A 17,805-nucleotide genomic window follows, 5' to 3' on the forward strand; every position below is an offset into this window, starting at 1 on the left:
ACTAGTTTTACTATTTTGAGCCGTCAATCAAAGTTAGACCAATTTTTATATACGGAAAGTTTTAAACATTTAAATACTAATAAAGTGGACCCTACAACCAACTAACACCGTTTTTCTCTTACTTTCTACTAACTCTCTTACTTTACTAATTGCACATTAAAATTAACGTTATACACAACTATTAACCTAATCCAATTTAATCTAACAGCCACTATAAATGGAGACGAACACTGTAACACTCTACTCACTGTGTCTCAATCACAGCGCGTGCCCTTCCCCAATAATCAAATCCCTCCATTTTCTCTCGCACCCGCTCTCAATTTCCAAAACAAGCAGTCTTCCCTCATTCTGATTTGTCTCACTTGCCTTTCTTCACAGTGGTTTTGGAAGGTAAGCTCGCAATTGCACCAAGAATTAAGGCAACTTTTTTTCACCCCCAATTCGAATCGAGCTCAGAAACCCCCCCCTTTTTTAACCAATTGTGCTTGCGTGCATGTTCTTGTTGCAGAAATGTCGAGCTTGGTGGAGAGATTGCGGGTTCGATCCGATCGGAGGCCCATTTACACCCTCGACGAGTCCGACGACGAGGGTGATTTCGTGAAGAAGAGACCGGGGGTCGGTCCTTCGTCTGATAATTTTGAGAGATTCCAACGCCCCGATGTGGTAATTCTGCCAATTCATTGCAATAATTTGATGTCCTTTCACGTTATTTATGCTCGATTATACGTTCCTTTTAGCCGTTTCCCCCTTTATATGCATTTATTTGTTGCTCTATTTTTATCACTCCTGCACTCTCTCCCTTTTTGTATATGTATACATGCTTGTATGTATCTATTGGTGCATCTCAGTTCCTCTTTCTTGTATATGTCTACGAGCTTGCTGCTCAACTGACAAGCACTTGTGTTTCCTTTTTGTTGTTCTGATTTTGTGGACCTGAAATTTGCTGAAAGATTGGAAATGGGGTTATTTTTCGATGTTCCATTACTAACTTCCGTGGATTGTCTTGTTTATGCAAAGTAACATATACATAGTAATAGGAAACAAGATCATGTGAGAATGGAATTTGTATGCCAATAATTATTATGCTTATTCTGTTGTTCTGTTGTGGTGGTGGTATAAGCTAAGACACATAAAGTATAGTAATTTTATGAAAAGAATGTACATTCTTTGCAACATAATCTGATTCATAAGACAAAGGAGTGCTGACCTTCCTTCGTGGAAAATTGTGAAGGCTCGTGGTTTTATGTTAAAATGTGCGAGACTTGTATCATTGTATGACGCCTGTCAATGTGCCCTTCAAATGTTCTTTAGGTTTTTTGGCTGCTTGACTAGTTTCCATGTATATCCTGGTTGTATTCTCTAATCTTGCATTAATTATTTTTTTTCATGATTTTCGTTGGACGGTAAACAAATCTTTGCCGAAGTCAAAAACTATTTTATCTCTTGTCAACGCGGGAGTAACGCTAACTTGCCAATTGCCATGTTATTACACGTGGCACAAATCAAGATGTAACATATTTCTTTCATCATATATAAGTTACTAGATCCTAGCAAACAACCTTCACAACAACCCAACTTTGTATTGAACAGATTGGTGAATAGAATGGATCAATATAATCAGCGGCACGCTGGCACACTTACATTACACGACTCAATTACATATACAACGCAAAGTAGTTATAGAATAAAAAGAAGGTTGCTTCATAGGATTGGGTAACATTTTTTTCGTAAAATCTAGACTTCAAATTGAAGACAAAATTTAAGAAAATCTTTCAATGGATTTAAGATTTAGAAGACACGTGGGTAAAGGAGAGTGCATCTCATATATTATCAATTTATTGATTAGTTGCTGAAGTACACATTTCTTTGTGGAATAAATATAAAATAATGCTTGGTCCATATAAGCTTATGTTATCATCAATCCATTCCTTATATCTTTGATTATATGTTTTTAAATTTTTATAGAAAGAAGGGTTATGTCAAAGTTGTGGAAAAAATGATGATCTTTGGAGCTGTGAAACATGTACCTATTCATATCATGCCAAATGCTTGCTTCCAGTTTCAAGAGAAGGTCCTCCTCCTAGCAGCTGGAAATGTCCTGAATGTGTATGATTTTTGTTTCTCTTTTTGGGTTTCAGAAGTACTCTTAGTGAGGATCATATACAAGAAGCTTGAGTTTGAACTGTCTCATCACGGTGTCTTGTGCTTTGACAGGTGGGCCATCTGAATGAACTTGATAAGATACTTGACTGTGAGATGCGCCCAAGCACTGTTAGTGACAATGATGCATCCGAGCTCGGATCTAATCAAGTTATGATGAAACATTATTTAGTAAAATGGAAAGGAAGGTCCTACCTCCACTGCGTATGGTAGGTTTTTGTCTAACCTCCCATGTTCTTGGTTCCTTTCCGATTCAAGGCTTTACACCATGTCTTCTCCCCAATCGCTGCACCATTGGCAGCTTCCAGCTGATAGTATTTGGAAGATGCCAATTGTTTCTTTCTTAGCATTTTATCTTTCTTATTGGTCAAATGACTATTGTGTAATTTTTTTCAAAAGAAGATAAGCCTGGCACATAGGAATGTGCCATGTAGCAATTATTGCAGTCTAATTATATTCTTGCATTTTAAAATTCTCAATGTACTGTTTTCAGGGTACCGGAGAAGGAATTTGTGAAGGCATACAAGTCTAATCCTCGATTAAGAACTAAAGTGAACAACTTCCACAGACAAGCTTCTTCATCTAATAACGCTGATGATGAGTGTGTTGCCATCAGGCCGGACTGGACAACGGTGGATCGGGTTATTTCTTGCAGGTGCATTAATATTTTGGATCCATTGAATATTTAAATCTTGAAACTTTGTGTCAACTTTATCTTGACAGTTTATCACTGGATTTTGACAAGCCTACTATTCTATCTTTAGAACATTAAGTGTGAACTGTTGTCTCCAACTCAAACTTTAAAAAGTTGATTTTTAGTGGATCCTTGAGTTTTGTGTCAGTATTTTACTACCTCCGTCCAAAAAAATAGACAAAATTGTAAATGGCACGGGTTTTGCGCAATTGGTAAAGTAAGAGAGAGGGAGGGAAAAGATGGTGAAAGTAGTGGTAGTGGATTGTGAGGTCCACATTTAGAATGACGTGTGAGATTAGAATTTATTTAAAACTTTCCATATTTAGAATCGGTCTAATTTTGGTGGACGGCCACAAATGGTAAAATTAGTCTACTTTTTGTGGATGGAGGTAGTATATGCTTTGAGGTAAGATGTGGCAACTGGCAAGAGATTATAAGCTTCATGGTGTACAGAACAGAATATCTCATAGCCAGTAGTGGTTCATTAAGCGGGTACAATCCTTTGTTGGATAATTGAAAGTTCTGTTGTAGAAGTGAACCTGCATGGACAACTACTGGCAGGTATTCATATGTTTATATTTTCTAAAAAGAAGATTTTCACTATCTAATGAAATTTATTGGAGAATCATCATGTTTTTACTTTCCTGGTGAGTAACATGTTCTGTCCATACAGTCAATTGGTTGCTCCTGTAACTTCTGTTACTAACATGTTTTAGTTATATTTGTTTCATTTTTATAATGCTGCTGCTGCTGAATATTCTGAATGCCAGGGATGTAGAACATGGGAAAGAATATCTTGTGAAGTGGAAGGAGCTTCCATATGATGAATGCTCTTGGGAACTGGAATCTGATATTTCATCCTTCCATAGTGAAATTGAGAACTATGAAAGACGTCAGACTCGAAAGGTATCTGCAGGAAAACAGAAGAGCAGCCTTCATGATGCCATGGAAGTTAAAAATAAACAGAAAGATTTTCAGCAGTATGAGAGCAGCCCTGATTTCCTCTCTGGAGGTACATGATACTTTTCACCAGTTGGGTATTTGGTTAATGTTTTTGTCATAACTAACCCTTCTTTTGACTTTGTGATTGAAACCAAGGTTCTTTGCACCCATATCAGCTTGAAGGACTTAATTTCTTACGTTTTGCTTGGTCCAAACAGACCCATGTGATACTTGCTGATGAAATGGGACTTGGTATGCTTAATTCACTTGCTTTTTGAATTTCATTCAGCTCGCTATCTCTCTTACTTTCTTATTGGAGTAGAATTCATCACTAATCATTCTTTACAATTATTCATGAATGCAGGCAAAACAATACAGAGTATTGCCTTCTTAGCATCTCTTTATGAGGAGAATATCTCTTCTCCTCATCTTGTGGTTGCTCCTCTCTCAACATTGAGGAATTGGGAACGTGAGTTTGCCACATGGGCTCCTCACATGAATGTTGTAAGTATTTGTGATTTTTGGTTGGCAAGTAACAGATTGCATCAGATTAGTTTGTGTTGTAACTAATCAAAAGTTAACTTTTGCAGGTGATGTATGTTGGCGCTTCTCAAGCACGTGCAGTGATAAGGGAATATGAATTTTACTATCCCAAAAATCACAAGAAGAACAAGAAAAAGAAAAGTGGTCATGTCAGTGAAAGCAGACACGATCGAATAAAATTTGATGTGCTTCTGACATCCTATGAAATGATCAATATGGATTCAACATCTTTGAAGCCTATTAAGTGGGAATGCATGGTGAGATGATCATATATCCATTAATGCTGATTGGTTATGATCTGATCTCATACTTTGTCTGAAAATTTGCTCTTTACCTCTTTGTAGATTGTTGATGAAGGCCATAGGCTCAAAAACAAGGACTCTAAATTGTTTTCTTCATTGAAGCAATACTCCACCAGACATCGTGTCCTGCTCACTGGCACACCTCTTCAGGCAGGCTAATTCATCCAATGTCATGTATTGAATATTGCCTGAAGTCTAACAAAAATTCTAGATAGCATTGCATGATGTATGTATTAAACTAGTTGTCTAGTTTAAGCAATTTAATTTTTCTATACCATCTTGTAATTGTTGGACTCATGCATTGCAGAACAACTTAGATGAGCTTTTCATGCTCATGCATTTCCTTGATGCTGGGAAGGTTAGTGCTCGAACCATAAGTTTAATAATGCATTGATGTTATATTGTTTTCAATTAAGACATGTTGCAGACCTAAGTTTCTGATTTGATATAAAATCCTTAGTTTGCAAGCTTAGAGGATTTCCAGGAGGAGTTCAAGGATATTAACCAGGAGGAACAAATATCTAGGCTTCATAAGATGTTAGCTCCACATCTCCTCAGAAGTATGAACTCAGACTTTATGCCTTTTCAATTTACAGCTCTGACTTTTGGATTTCATGTAACGCACTTGAGACTTCTGATCATGTATGATGTTGTCAATTTCCCATATCCCTAATTAAATTGTGAACCAATGGCTGCTAGTTATACTGCAACATAAATTATAGTTTCCATGCCAGGAGCGTGAGAGACATTTGATGAACCTATTAAAATCTGGGAAAAGATAAATAAAAAGAATTATACCTGCATAAAGTCATAAACCAGTATATATGGGCATTTCTCACATTCTACTTTGAAGTTTGAATCAAATTTCTACGCATCAGCTACATTTTGCTTGTCTATAGTTATATCTTAGATTGCATAAATAAACTCTCGGGCATTGTGTAATGAACTATGTTGCCATTGGTCTACCTCTACTTTGACTTTATTAGCTGTCATTATGAGATGTCGCTAGGTTTATCACTCTCCTTTTTTGTTTGTCCTTAAGGTTTATACGAGTCTACAACATAACCAACTTTTAAATTATTTTTTTGTATTCGGTTACTGTACATCATACCCTTATCCATCATCATGTGGCTGTGGATAACATTTTCCTTCAACTTGCAGGAGTGAAGAAGGATGTCATGAAGGAGCTGCCCCCTAAAAAGGAGCTAATACTTCGTGTTGAGTTGAGTAGCATGCAGAAGGAGTACTACAAAGCAATCTTGACTCGTAATTATCAGATACTTACTCGCAAAGGAGGTGCCCAGGTAAGACAAAGCACACACATTAGTACTTCTTAATGTAACAGATAACTTAACCTTGTTAACATTTTTGTTTGCTAGATTTCCCTTATAAATGTGGTCATGGAACTGCGAAAGCTTTGCTGTCATCCCTTTATGTTGGAGGGCGTTGAACCAGAAGATAATAATGAGTTTAACAAGTAAATGTCCCACTCTGGTTTTCTCTTGTGTTTTATTGGATGAATGACAGGAGTTAGTGCCTGAATATCATGTTCTTTTTCAGTGTATATCTCTTACATTTTGTTCGTCTCACATTATTATCCCAGGCAATTGTTGGAATCCTCTGGGAAATTGCAACTATTGGACAAGATGATGTTAAAACTCAAAGAGGAGGGCCACAGAGTTCTGATATATTCTCAATTCCAGCATATGTTGGACTTGCTAGAAGATTACTGTAACTATCGGGTATGTGGAAGCAACTCTATAAGCTCAATACCTTCAAATGTATTGGAAACTTTTTTTGATTTATTGTTCATATTTTTCAGAAATGGACTTATGAGAGGATTGATGGAAAAGTTGGTGGAGCCGAAAGACAAGTTCGCATAGATAGGTTCAATGCAAAGAATTCATCAAGATTTTGTTTTCTGTTATCAACTAGAGCTGGGGGTCTAGGGATTAACCTTGCTACTGCTGACACAGTCATTATATATGACAGGTAATGCTGTTTGGAGTTCAAAGACATTTTGTTGCATATTATGGCTTAGCTTTCTATTTATATGTCTGCATATATGGCATGACTTATATTGCAAGTTTGCTGGTGGCTAGCTATATGCTGGGGATATACTTGAACCTTGATGTCCTCAATCAAGCTTACACAATACTGGATTCCTTATTTTAAGTTTTAGTTTCTCTTTTCTGGCTATTTGCATGCAGTAATTTTCTCTCAAGAGTTTCATTCCATAATATCATGCTTAATACAAATTGCAATCTTATCATTTTTTTCTTCCAACAAATAGTCTGGAGGAGGCCTAATTTCTTATTTGCACCGTTTCATGTCAACTCCCACAAACAAGTGACACTTGACAAAATGGTTCCTTCATGGTTCTGTGGCATGAGATAGTTCCTTCATGGTCCTGAATGTATATCTTTCTAAGTATAGGCATATTTATGTATATTTGAGGAAAATCTCTTTAAATATATTCTGTATGTTCTAGTTGCGTAGTGTAGTTGTTGTGCTTTCAATAGCCATGGATTGGCAAGTCTTTATTACTCAGGTGCATCTTTGTATATACTTTTCTGTTCATCATGACTGTTTCACTTTCACATTTTGATAATCTGTATTTGTCTTGTAATTAATCATCGAAAATGTTCAGCGACTGGAATCCTCATGCAGATCTACAGGCGATGGCAAGAGCTCACCGTCTTGGCCAAACCAACAAGGTTAATGCTCATTTTAGATCATCTCTTGGCTTCACTTGGATATTTAGCCTATTTTCTTGTTCAGTGAGTTTGAACTCTTTTATTTATGCAGGTTATGATTTACAGGCTAATAACACGAGGAACCATTGAAGAAAGGATGATGCAATTGACCAAAAAGAAAATGGTTTTGGAGCATCTAGTTGTTGGAAGGCTTAAAGCTCAAAACATTAACCAGGTAAAATTACCTTGGCTTAATACTAGTATGTGTAGTTCAACTATCACATAAGGTACTGGAAAATTTAAGTGGATAGTTTACAGAATTGGAAGAATATATCGCCATTGAGTTATTTCAATTTCATACAATGCCCTCTATTTGCAAAATCAGCTCATATGTGAACCTATTTATTTGATTCTGATGTTCTATACATACAACTGCTTATATGTGAACCTATACATATAAACACACAAATATATCTTTCACTACTTATTTAATGGAGGCATTGATCACCTATATTTTTGCACTTCAATGATGCTTTGAAGAAGCTGTTTATTCGTAACACATTTATGATGTGATATTTATTCTTTGCTTAATTACCTATCTTGTTCTTAGATTGATTTGTCAATTTAATTTGCATACATATAAACAAGACACAAATATATCTTTCACTACTTATTAATGGATGCATTGATACCCTATATTTTTGCAGTTCAACTGATGCTTTGAAGAAGTTGTTTATTCGTAAAGCATTTATGGCATTTATGATATTTATTCTTTGCTTAATTACCTATCTAGCTCTTAGATTGATTTGTCAATTTGGTGCCATAATACGTACTTCATTTTTCTTTTTGAAAAAGATAAAATATTTATTTGGTAATCAACTAATCATCAATGAGTATGTATTATAAAGGGATGAAAACTTGAAAAGTGAGAAATTTCTGAAATGTGAATGCATACTAGTACAAATTTAACTCCAATCTCTAATAATTAGTGATATCTACCACAAAGGCCTTAAGTCCTCAGTGATTTGATCTTTACTATACCCCATACCTCCTCAAAAGGTTATTTGTTATTCTAGAAGATTCTCGTATTCCTTTCTTACCACGATGACCAACATATGGCTGGAATGATGATCCCCCATAGCTGTGTTAGACATATAATAAATACTCCCTCCGTCCCACAATAGGAGTCACATTTGGTGTGGATACGAGTTTTAAGAAATGTAAAGAATAGTGGGTTGGAAAAGTTAGTAGAATATGGGACCAACTTTTAATATTGGTTTTATAATAAATTGTGAGTGAAGTGAGTTAGTGGAATGTGGGACCTACTTACCATTTATGTTAAAAGTGAAATGTGACTCTTATTGTGGGACGGACCGAAATGGCAAAATGTGGGATGTGGGACCTACTTACCCCAGTATCTGACTGCTAATTAAGTGAATTTCTGCTCTTTGTACTTTTCAGAGGTTTCTTTCCCTAATATACTTATATTTGAATGCAGGAAGAATTAGATGACATTATCAGGTATGGCTCAATGGAGTTATTTGCCGATGATAACGATGAATCTGTAAAATCTCGTCAAATTCATTACGATGATACTGCAATTGATCGGTAAATTAGTTCTCTCAAAATTTCCATTGGTTGTTATGATTCACTTTCTATCATCGCTGTGAACTTTAAATGTTATGCGATCTAGATTACTTAACCGGGATCAAATTGGAGAGGAAGAGGCATTGTTAGACGATGAAGAGGAGGATGGATTTCTAAAAGCTTTTAAGGTTCATAATTAACCGTATCTCTAATATTTTTTGTAGTGTTTCCTTAACAATCATAGCATTGGCTACCATAATTCTGTGGTATTGGTTCTTTTGGTCCTTCTGTATGTATTTTGCTATTAGTTATATCTGAAGTTTTTTGCCTCTACAAATATTTTTTTATATAAAATTTAACCTGTCTGGTATTGGATGTGCTTCACATGTAACTCATATTGGTCTGAGCTGTTGGGTCATGTTTACTATGTGTTCAATTCGGTCTCGAATGATAATAATTCTATCTGGTATTGATTGTGCTTCACATGTACCTTTGGAGAAATATTCTTAAGAGGTATTTTGGGATAAGAGATATCATCTGTCTATTTGTTTTGCATTTGAACCTCTATGCTAGATGAAGTTAACTTGAAAGTTGAAACCTATCTCAGGTAGCCAACTTCGAGTATGTTGATGAAGCGGAAATGGCAGAAGAGGAGGTACCTGCTCCACCATCAGAAAGTAAAGCCTCTGTAAATCCTGAACGTGCAAGCTTCTGGGAAGATCTGTTGCGAGATAAATACGAAGTGCAGAAAGTAGAAGAATTTAATGCTATGGGCAAGGGAAAGAGGAGCCGCAAGCAGGTACTCTTTGTTGCTTATGGGAATGAACATGTTTTGTAATTCAAGAGTGATGATGACAGTGACAGGGATGATAGTTGATTGATGCATAATTAAGTTTCATTGGACTAAATAAAGCACGTGTCAGCCAATGAAAACAATTAATTTGCAAATATTTTATAATATGGGGGGATCTAGTAAAGGCATAGTACCATTTGCCCCACCTCATATTTTCTACCCCATATATATATATATTACCTATTGTAAAATTTATTTTTTAATTTCTCACTAAATGCCCCTCAAATTCTTAAATTTCCTTCATAGGTAAATTTCCCCCCCTTCATGCACATTCCTGGCTCCGCTATTTACATGACTATTCATATCACATCATTTGTGTTCTGAGTCGGGAGTGCTTATTTATTTGATGCCATTCCTAATTTCACCTATACGCCTGACAAGCATGGTAATTGATTGATACACAATTAAGTTTCATTGGACTATAGATACACACACACATATTAGATACAAATCTCAGGGTTTCAGTATATGCAGATGGTATCTGTTGAAGAAGATGACCTTGCTGGTTTAGAAGATGTAAGTTCTGACGGAGAAGATGATAATTATGAGGCTGAGTTAACAGATAATGAGACAGCTACAGTTGGAGCTGCTGCTGTAAAGAAATCCTACAGAAAAAGATCACGTGGTATTTTCTAATATCAATTGACTTGACTATACAATTGCATAAAGATGTCATTAATTGCTTTTCTTCATTTTGTACTTGTAGACACTTCAGAAAAACTTCCTCTCATGGAGGGCGAAGGAAGATACCTTCGAGTACTTGGGTTTAACCAGAGTCAGAGGGCTGTGTTTGTCCAAATTTTGATGAGGTATTATTTGTCAAGTATATCCTTATATTTATTGTAGTCCTTCTCTTGCTTCCATTCCATAACTCATCTATCTCTCTAGTTAATTATGGTGAAGAATAAACAAGCTATTTAAAATCTTTTCTTCAGATTTGGTGTTGGAGAATATGATTGGACAGAGTTTGCCGCACGTCTAAAGCAGAAGTCTTATGATGAAATTAGCGAGTATGTTATTGGTTACGCAGATTTATTCTTCTATGCATTTAAATTTTTGGTTGAATCAGTATGTATATAATTAGCATAATATGAAGAAAATGTGTTTAGTGACCATACTAGTGTTGGGTGCAAACCCATCCATATAATTTTGCCACAGATTGTTGAGCATTTCCTGCTTAAACTTCTCCTTGTAAATTTGTCGAGCATCCACCCCCCCAACTCATTATTTCTTTTCCAGAACCAAAAACTGAAATTAATTAACCGAAATGCTTATCAATCTTTGTGGCAAAACATAATTCCAAGTTATACATGGGCTTAGATTCTGTATTTGCTGTTCTGCAGTTACGGGAGACTTTTCTTGCATCACATATGCGAAGAGATAAACGACTCCCCTACATTTTCAGGCAATTGATTACTTTATAAGTCTTTTCAGCTTATATCTGCCTGTGCAAAAGTTTGTAGGTCCCAACAAGATCAACTAATACACACTATCTGTTGGCTGCAGACAACGTACCCAAAGAGGGACTAAGAATAGAGGATGTACTCGTCAGAATAGGAACACTATCTCTCATCAGGGACAAAGTTAGTTTTGTATCTTGGATAAGTAATATTAATGACTTGTTTTAAGTTCCAGTATTCAGTAAAACATACACTTGGTCCATCTTGTTTGATTGGATTAAAAAAAAAATCATCTTGTTTTATTGGATATGGAGGGGATCTACTGCATGTCTTAGCTAGTTTATTCTTTACTTAGAAATAATTAGGTGGATAACCTTTAGCCTGTGATCCGATAAAGTTATTGTTTTTTTCTCTCTCCTTACTTTTCCCGAGGGAAATTGCAGGCACATGTTAAATGTGCTGGAACTTGTTTGATCTTTGTTTTAATATATATATTTTGGTTTACAGTTAAAGGTGTTATCAGATGGCTCTAGTGTTTTCAAGGATGATATCATATCCCGCTATCCAGGATTGAAAGGAGGGAGAGTTTGGAAGGATCACCACGATAAGTTGCTTTTGCGAGCAGTAATGAAGTATAGTATTTGTTTACCCTTCCTTGAGATTTTTCACTACGTTAAGTTTGTCATATGAAAATATAGCCCATTAGGCAATTTTCAGGAGTTCTTAACCAAAAGAATAAATTGACAAATAAAATAGGATGAAATTAACATAATCAATAAGACAAAAATCCAACTCACACATGCTGGCGTGGGAAGCCAAGCAGGCTGGAATGAGATGATTTGTGAGGAATGTGATTGGATATGTGATGCAATTTAGGCACCTGCTGATTCTGTGTAGTGTACTTGATTAAGTACTCTGATTCGATATATTCTATCATCAAATATCAGGCATGGTTATGGAAGATGGCAAGCAATTGTTGATGACAAGGACTTGAGAATACAAGAAGTGATTTGTCAGGAGTTGAACCTTCCATTTATAAATACACCTGCCCCAGGAGCTACTCAAGTGCAGAATGCTATGGGGACTTCTCAGGCCCAGGCCTCTGCTGCTGGAGTTCCCCCGCCTCAAGTTTCCAACACGGGAATATCTCAGTCAACAAATGGTGTGAACTCAGAACATGCTGAAGCACCGGGAAATGAGGCAAAAGGGACTACTGCTGGGAGCGAAGCTACTCCTGATATTGCTCATGGAGCTACTGATACTACATCCCGGTCACAACTTTTCCAAGACCAGTCCGTGCTGTACCATTTTCGGGAGATGCAGAGAAGACAAGTTGAATTTATCAAGAAAAGGGTTCTGCTTCTAGAAAAAGGTCTCAACGCAGAGCTGCAGAGAGCTTATTATGTAAGTCCTTTGTAATGTTCCTCTAATTTGATAGCTGTAAGCAGTGGAAAATGCTCTGGTTCTGAAAAGTCATCCGATTTTGGTTTGATTGTTGTTAGACCCGACATTATAATATTCTCTAAATAAAGGGTGATTTCTCGCAGGCTGATGAGAAACCAAACGGAGTTCCAAACGAAGAGACACCACACAAGGTCAAAGAAACAGAAACTCCATGTTCCGAGGCATTTGATACCAAAATGATTGATCCGTTGCCAGAAGTTGAAATAATATGTAAGTAATTTAAATCCCATCCACAAGAATACTAATTAATACTACAGAATTATCGAGTTCCAGTCATTCTTAATTTCGGGTGAATGCAGCTTCCACAGAAATCTCGGAATGTGCTTGTGACACCACACAGGAGCGCTTGGCAGTGGCTAGGCTCTTCAATGAGGTAAACGAACAGTAAAGAAGAAAGTTTCTGCATAAACAGTGAGCAAGACATATATAACCTGGTATGCGCGTTTTGTTTTATTGCAGATGACCATGATATTGAAAGACAACGTGCTTGATTCGGGTGAAGCTTACACAAGTTTGGAATCGAGGAAAAAGCTGGCCCCCCTCAAAGAAATGAGCGAAGAAATAACCCAAATACTGAGAGTAGTAGACAGTGGCCAGGCGATGGATGTCGATCAAAGTAATGCGGGTGCTGATGCCGAAGCAGTAGAATCGATTGATAATGGATCTGACCATGTAGAAACGGAGGAGAAATCGAACCCTCAGGCTACTGACTGACTATTTAGGATGTTGTATGTACTACTAAAATACATTTTTGTCTGTCTGTTTTGTCTGTAATATCTGACTACAGTTTAGGTGGTAAAAGACTACAATTCTCAAATTTCGTCTATAATTTCGACGGTTTAGTAGAGGCTACATTTTTTTAAGTTGGTGTTAATTTGATGTTTTTCTTTATGTACAAGAGCTGATATGATCAAGGCTGCTTTTTTTGGCCATGGAATTTGCTGCGATTGGGAAGATGAATGTTGCAAAAATTGTTTTTAATTGGTTGGTGTAGTAATAAATTGGTTTGATGAATTAAACGATGTTGAGATTTATGAATATCACAAAATCAATCTTAGATAATCCTGTACCAATCCAATGATCCAGTCAATCAAATTAATAAAAAAGTAAATCTTGGAGAGTTTTGGATCAATTTAACCAAATTAACGAGTAATGGCCAAAATTGATTCTAAACATATGACGATTTTACGATTTTGATCATAAACATTATCTTTTGAATTATTTCGTCTTAAACAATTGAAAATGGGCCGGATTTGGTCCTTTTTGAACGGCGCGGTCTAAAACTAACAATCAGTCCTTGTGTTATGTGATTTTGACAAGATTAAGTTACTAATTACTTTTTTAGCACTTAATTTATAACCTAATATTTTGTTTGCAAATTTTTTAATGTAAAATACTTTTAACTACCAAAAAAATGCAAAAAATACAACAAAAAATTTTCTCTTTTATTTCTCATTCTGAATTAAGAAGGCAATTTACACAAATTGAAACCTAATTCCCAAAAAATAAAAAAAATAGAATCAGCCCAGATTCACGTTGCCGCAATTGGTGATGGGGCAGACGAGCGAACACGGTGGGATTGCAGAAGCTTGAAGGCGACAAGAGTTTAGAAAGGGAAGGAGGAGGAGAAGCCGAGAGAGGTGAGTTCGCCGTGGAGAAAAAAAATAGGAGGAGATGGCCGCTACGTGCCGTTGCACGGAGGAGACGACAGCTGCACTGGCGGCAGAGTGAGAGAATCAGCGACGAGAATGGGGAAAAAGGAGGAGGCGCCCCCTTTCCTTCCCAAAAATATTTTCAGTTTGTTAGGGTTAAAGGACATCATCTTTTTAAAAAATTTTAGAATAATAATTCTAATTCAAAAACCTAATCCGGTCAAAATAAACTAAATAGTAGTTAACTGTTAGTTTTAAACAACGCCGTTTAAAAAGGACTAAATTCAGTCCGTTTTCAATTGTGTAGGACGAAATAATTCAATAGATAATGCTCAGGACTAAAATCGTAAAATCGGCATATGTTCTGGACCATTTTTGACCTTTACTCCGAATTAATTGATCCTCAATCAAATAAATTTTGGATAATTTTGGACCAATTAAATCGCAATATCAGATATTCTCTAGATAAATCTTGAGCATTATTAACTACTTCCACCATTATATCGGTGCATGTCCTTTCTATCCTTTACCATATTTAATAGGTTGGTCGTATATTCTATTAATTCATTATACTTAATATTTTATTATAAAAATAATACATGAAATTCATATTCAATTATCTTTCGACCTCAAGGCTGACTACATTTTTTACTCAAATTGAGACAATAGAAGTATATTTTTTTGAATTTTTATTCATAGTTATATACTTGTAAACGTAAGTATCACTTTTTTTTTATTTTTATTTATATTTAATATAAACCATTGCAAAAAAATATTTTTTAATACTGATCGAAGCAGCAGTAGTGGTTGTCCATTGCTAAGAATATAAAAGAATAAAAAGGGTTGAATTAGAGTTCAAGAAGAGAGAGAGAGAGAGAGGGCCAACCGGCGTGGAGTGGTGGCCGTAGCAGCAGTAGTAGTTGACAATTCGCTCTCGCTCAAACAAACACCCATTTCCTTCATTTTCACGTTTCTCCTCTTCCCAAACCTCCAATTCTCCTCTTCTTCTTCTGAATTTTTGACCTTTCTCCACTTCAACTCCCCTCCTGCAATTCAATTCATCAGCCACACCTCTGAATTTTGACTGTGAATGGATCCTCCCGCCTCTTGGGACTCCTTGCGCAAACAGGTATCTATCTCAATTCTTTTTGACTATTTTCTCTTCCTTCGTCGCAATTTCATTTGCTCGCGCTCCAAAATCCACTAGAATCTAGATTTTAGGGCTACAATCGGTATGATCAGATTTGTGATGTTTAGTGGTGGTGGTGGTTCCTACATACCCTAGTCTGCAAATACAATTCAATTACGGTTAGATCACCATTTGTTATGCGGATATCATCTTTAATGACTGCCGCTATGCTCACTCTTATCGATTGTGATGAGTCCTCCACTGCATTGTGAATATTATTATCGTTTTGTGTGATTCGATTCTGGATCTAATTCTTCATATACTATTAGCTGCATCATCAATTTCACTTTGTTTGATGTATGGTTGTTTCTGTCCTGTGCTTGCATCTAAACAGGCGAGGAAACTTGAAACTCAGCTGGATGAACAGATGCACTTGTATCGCAAGTTAGTCTCTACAAAAGTTGAATCATGTAACGATAATGATTTGGAGTCTGGAATCGATCATCTCCTGAAACAGCTTCAGCAAGTTAATGTCCAAATGCAAACGTGGGTTTCATCTGGTGGATCAGAGATCTTTTCTCATACATTGACACGACATCAGGAAATCCTTCAGGATCTTACTCAGGTTTGCAATTGTTTTGTCATCTCACTGTGTAGGAATGCTTTCTTTGTGTATGGCTTGGCTTTGCATTGTGAGGTTGCTCTCTGGAGCTAAAATCTCAGTCTGAATTTCTATGCTATGTTCCAGATGAAGATTTTTTGCATAATAATCTTGTAGAAGTAGTGACATAAGACGGTGTGGATAATGCTGTAAAGTGTAAACCTAAAACCTCACCTGTATAATTCTTTGATCTTGGCATTTCTGAGCGGTTCATTTGAATTTTGTATGTTCATGATTCTTATTCAGTATTGTCTTGTGTTTTTTTAGCTTCTTCATCTTTCATATGGCTGATTAAGAATTCTATGTTGCTTAAAGTGCCTTTCTTTTTGGTTCCATAGGAGTTCAAGCGACTTCATTCCAGTCATAAAGCTAAAAAAGAGCATGCATCACTTCTTGAGGATTTTAGGGAGTTTGACCGTTCAAGATTAGACCTTGAAGAAGGTGGTGGTTCTTATGATCAAGCTCTTCTCAAGGAACGTGCTTCTCTCCATAGAAATTCCAGCCAGGTAATGGGTAGCCTTTGTCTATGTAGTGTTATAGGTGAAATGATGTTGCCTCATGAGTCATGAGCTGGCACCAAAAGAACATGAAGATAATGGAAATAGAATTTTCTTTGTTGCATCTGAAAAAGCTACTGGGTTTGCTTTGCGGGACACTAAATGCTTGCCAGATGGCAAGATATAGACCTTAAAAATTACTCATGCTATGTTGCTAGGCATATCTTGGTTAGCATGAGCCTTAATAACTGGATAAGTTGGCCGAATGGAAACTGGGTGCATATAGTTCTCAAATTGCATTATTCTGATTCCAATTAAGGTATTAGATACTATGATGCCAAATCATGTAAAAGATGTTCATAATCCAAATTCTGAATGTGTAGGTTACAATATGATAAATGTGATTATTTGTGCTAATAATGAAAGTGTGTGGGGGTGTCCATGGAGACAAAATTGGCTCACGGTTTAACCAATTCTGTTTCCTATATGGATCTTTATTTGTTTTTCCTGAGTTAACTCTTCGTTTTCCTGTAGGTGGACTCTGTGATATCTCAAGCCCAAGAAACATTGAAGTCCCTAGTCTTCCAGCGCTCCACATTTGGGGGCATTAATTTGAAGCTTAGTAATGTGGGAAGCCGTCTTCCAACGGTAAGTAAAACAACTAAATATGCCTATCCAGCAAAAATCACACTGCACACTTGAAATGATAAAAATCCCAGATATGCTGGACATAAAATAAAAGACCAAGCTTTCTCGATATTGTGCAGGTGAATAACATTCTCTCATCAATAAAGAAGAAAAAGTCCATGGACACCATCGTACTCTCCTTAGTTGCATCTGTGTGCACGTTTTTAATTTTAATTTACTGGTGGACCAAGTAAGTGGGAGTTTTGCATCGACTCGGAGCGGTTTTGGGTTGATCTGGAGCTGAGAATATTGTCTGTACATATCTTCTTGGCATGCTCTGGATCTATTGTTTGGTCACACACATGTGAGATTGAATCTGTAATGGTGTCCCCATCTTGATTATATTTGTTACCCTGTTAAAAACTTGGTACATCTGAAGATTATACACTTCAAGAAAATTTGCTCTGTTCTGTCTATGTATTATTTAATCTATAGCACAACATGATAGGAATGAGAATGAGATGATTATCTATAGCCGTCCAAATCCAAGTCCTTAAAATCACAAATTTTGGCCGGTACATTTCCTATGAATTTTGAA

At 36.4% G+C, this 17,805-nt stretch overlaps 2 protein-coding genes across 2 annotated transcripts; both read left to right on the top strand.

Moving 5' to 3' along the window:
* Nucleotides 1–235: 235 nt before the first annotated feature.
* LOC121784728 (CHD3-type chromatin-remodeling factor PICKLE-like) lies at nt 236–13,504 on the top strand. The gene is made up of 31 exons (XM_042182943.1): nt 236–390; nt 509–663; nt 1,966–2,106; nt 2,215–2,369; nt 2,654–2,815; nt 3,625–3,866; nt 3,953–4,048; nt 4,161–4,300; nt 4,387–4,596; nt 4,684–4,791; nt 4,949–4,999; nt 5,102–5,201; nt 5,803–5,945; nt 6,021–6,118; nt 6,245–6,383; nt 6,464–6,633; nt 7,292–7,358; nt 7,450–7,572; nt 8,836–8,945; nt 9,031–9,112; nt 9,532–9,723; nt 10,252–10,402; nt 10,484–10,586; nt 10,713–10,787; nt 11,121–11,182; nt 11,284–11,360; nt 11,685–11,809; nt 12,125–12,581; nt 12,725–12,851; nt 12,941–13,014; nt 13,101–13,504. The coding sequence occupies exons 2-31, from the start codon at nt 511–513 to the stop codon at nt 13,353–13,355; spliced, it is 4,188 nt and encodes a 1,395-aa protein (XP_042038877.1). The 5' UTR covers nt 236–390; nt 509–510; the 3' UTR covers nt 13,356–13,504.
* A 1,642-nt stretch (nt 13,505–15,146) lies between these two features.
* On the top strand, nt 15,147–17,683 carry LOC121783357 (Golgi SNAP receptor complex member 1-1-like). The gene is made up of 5 exons (XM_042181403.1): nt 15,147–15,422; nt 15,817–16,047; nt 16,422–16,589; nt 17,115–17,228; nt 17,348–17,683. The coding sequence occupies exons 1-5, from the start codon at nt 15,384–15,386 to the stop codon at nt 17,459–17,461; spliced, it is 666 nt and encodes a 221-aa protein (XP_042037337.1). The 5' UTR covers nt 15,147–15,383; the 3' UTR covers nt 17,462–17,683.
* Nucleotides 17,684–17,805: the final 122 nt, after the last annotated feature.

This window comes from Salvia splendens, chromosome 21, assembly GCF_004379255.2.
Source record: "Salvia splendens isolate huo1 chromosome 21, SspV2, whole genome shotgun sequence".
Classification (NCBI taxonomy): Eukaryota; Viridiplantae; Streptophyta; class Magnoliopsida; order Lamiales; family Lamiaceae; genus Salvia; species Salvia splendens.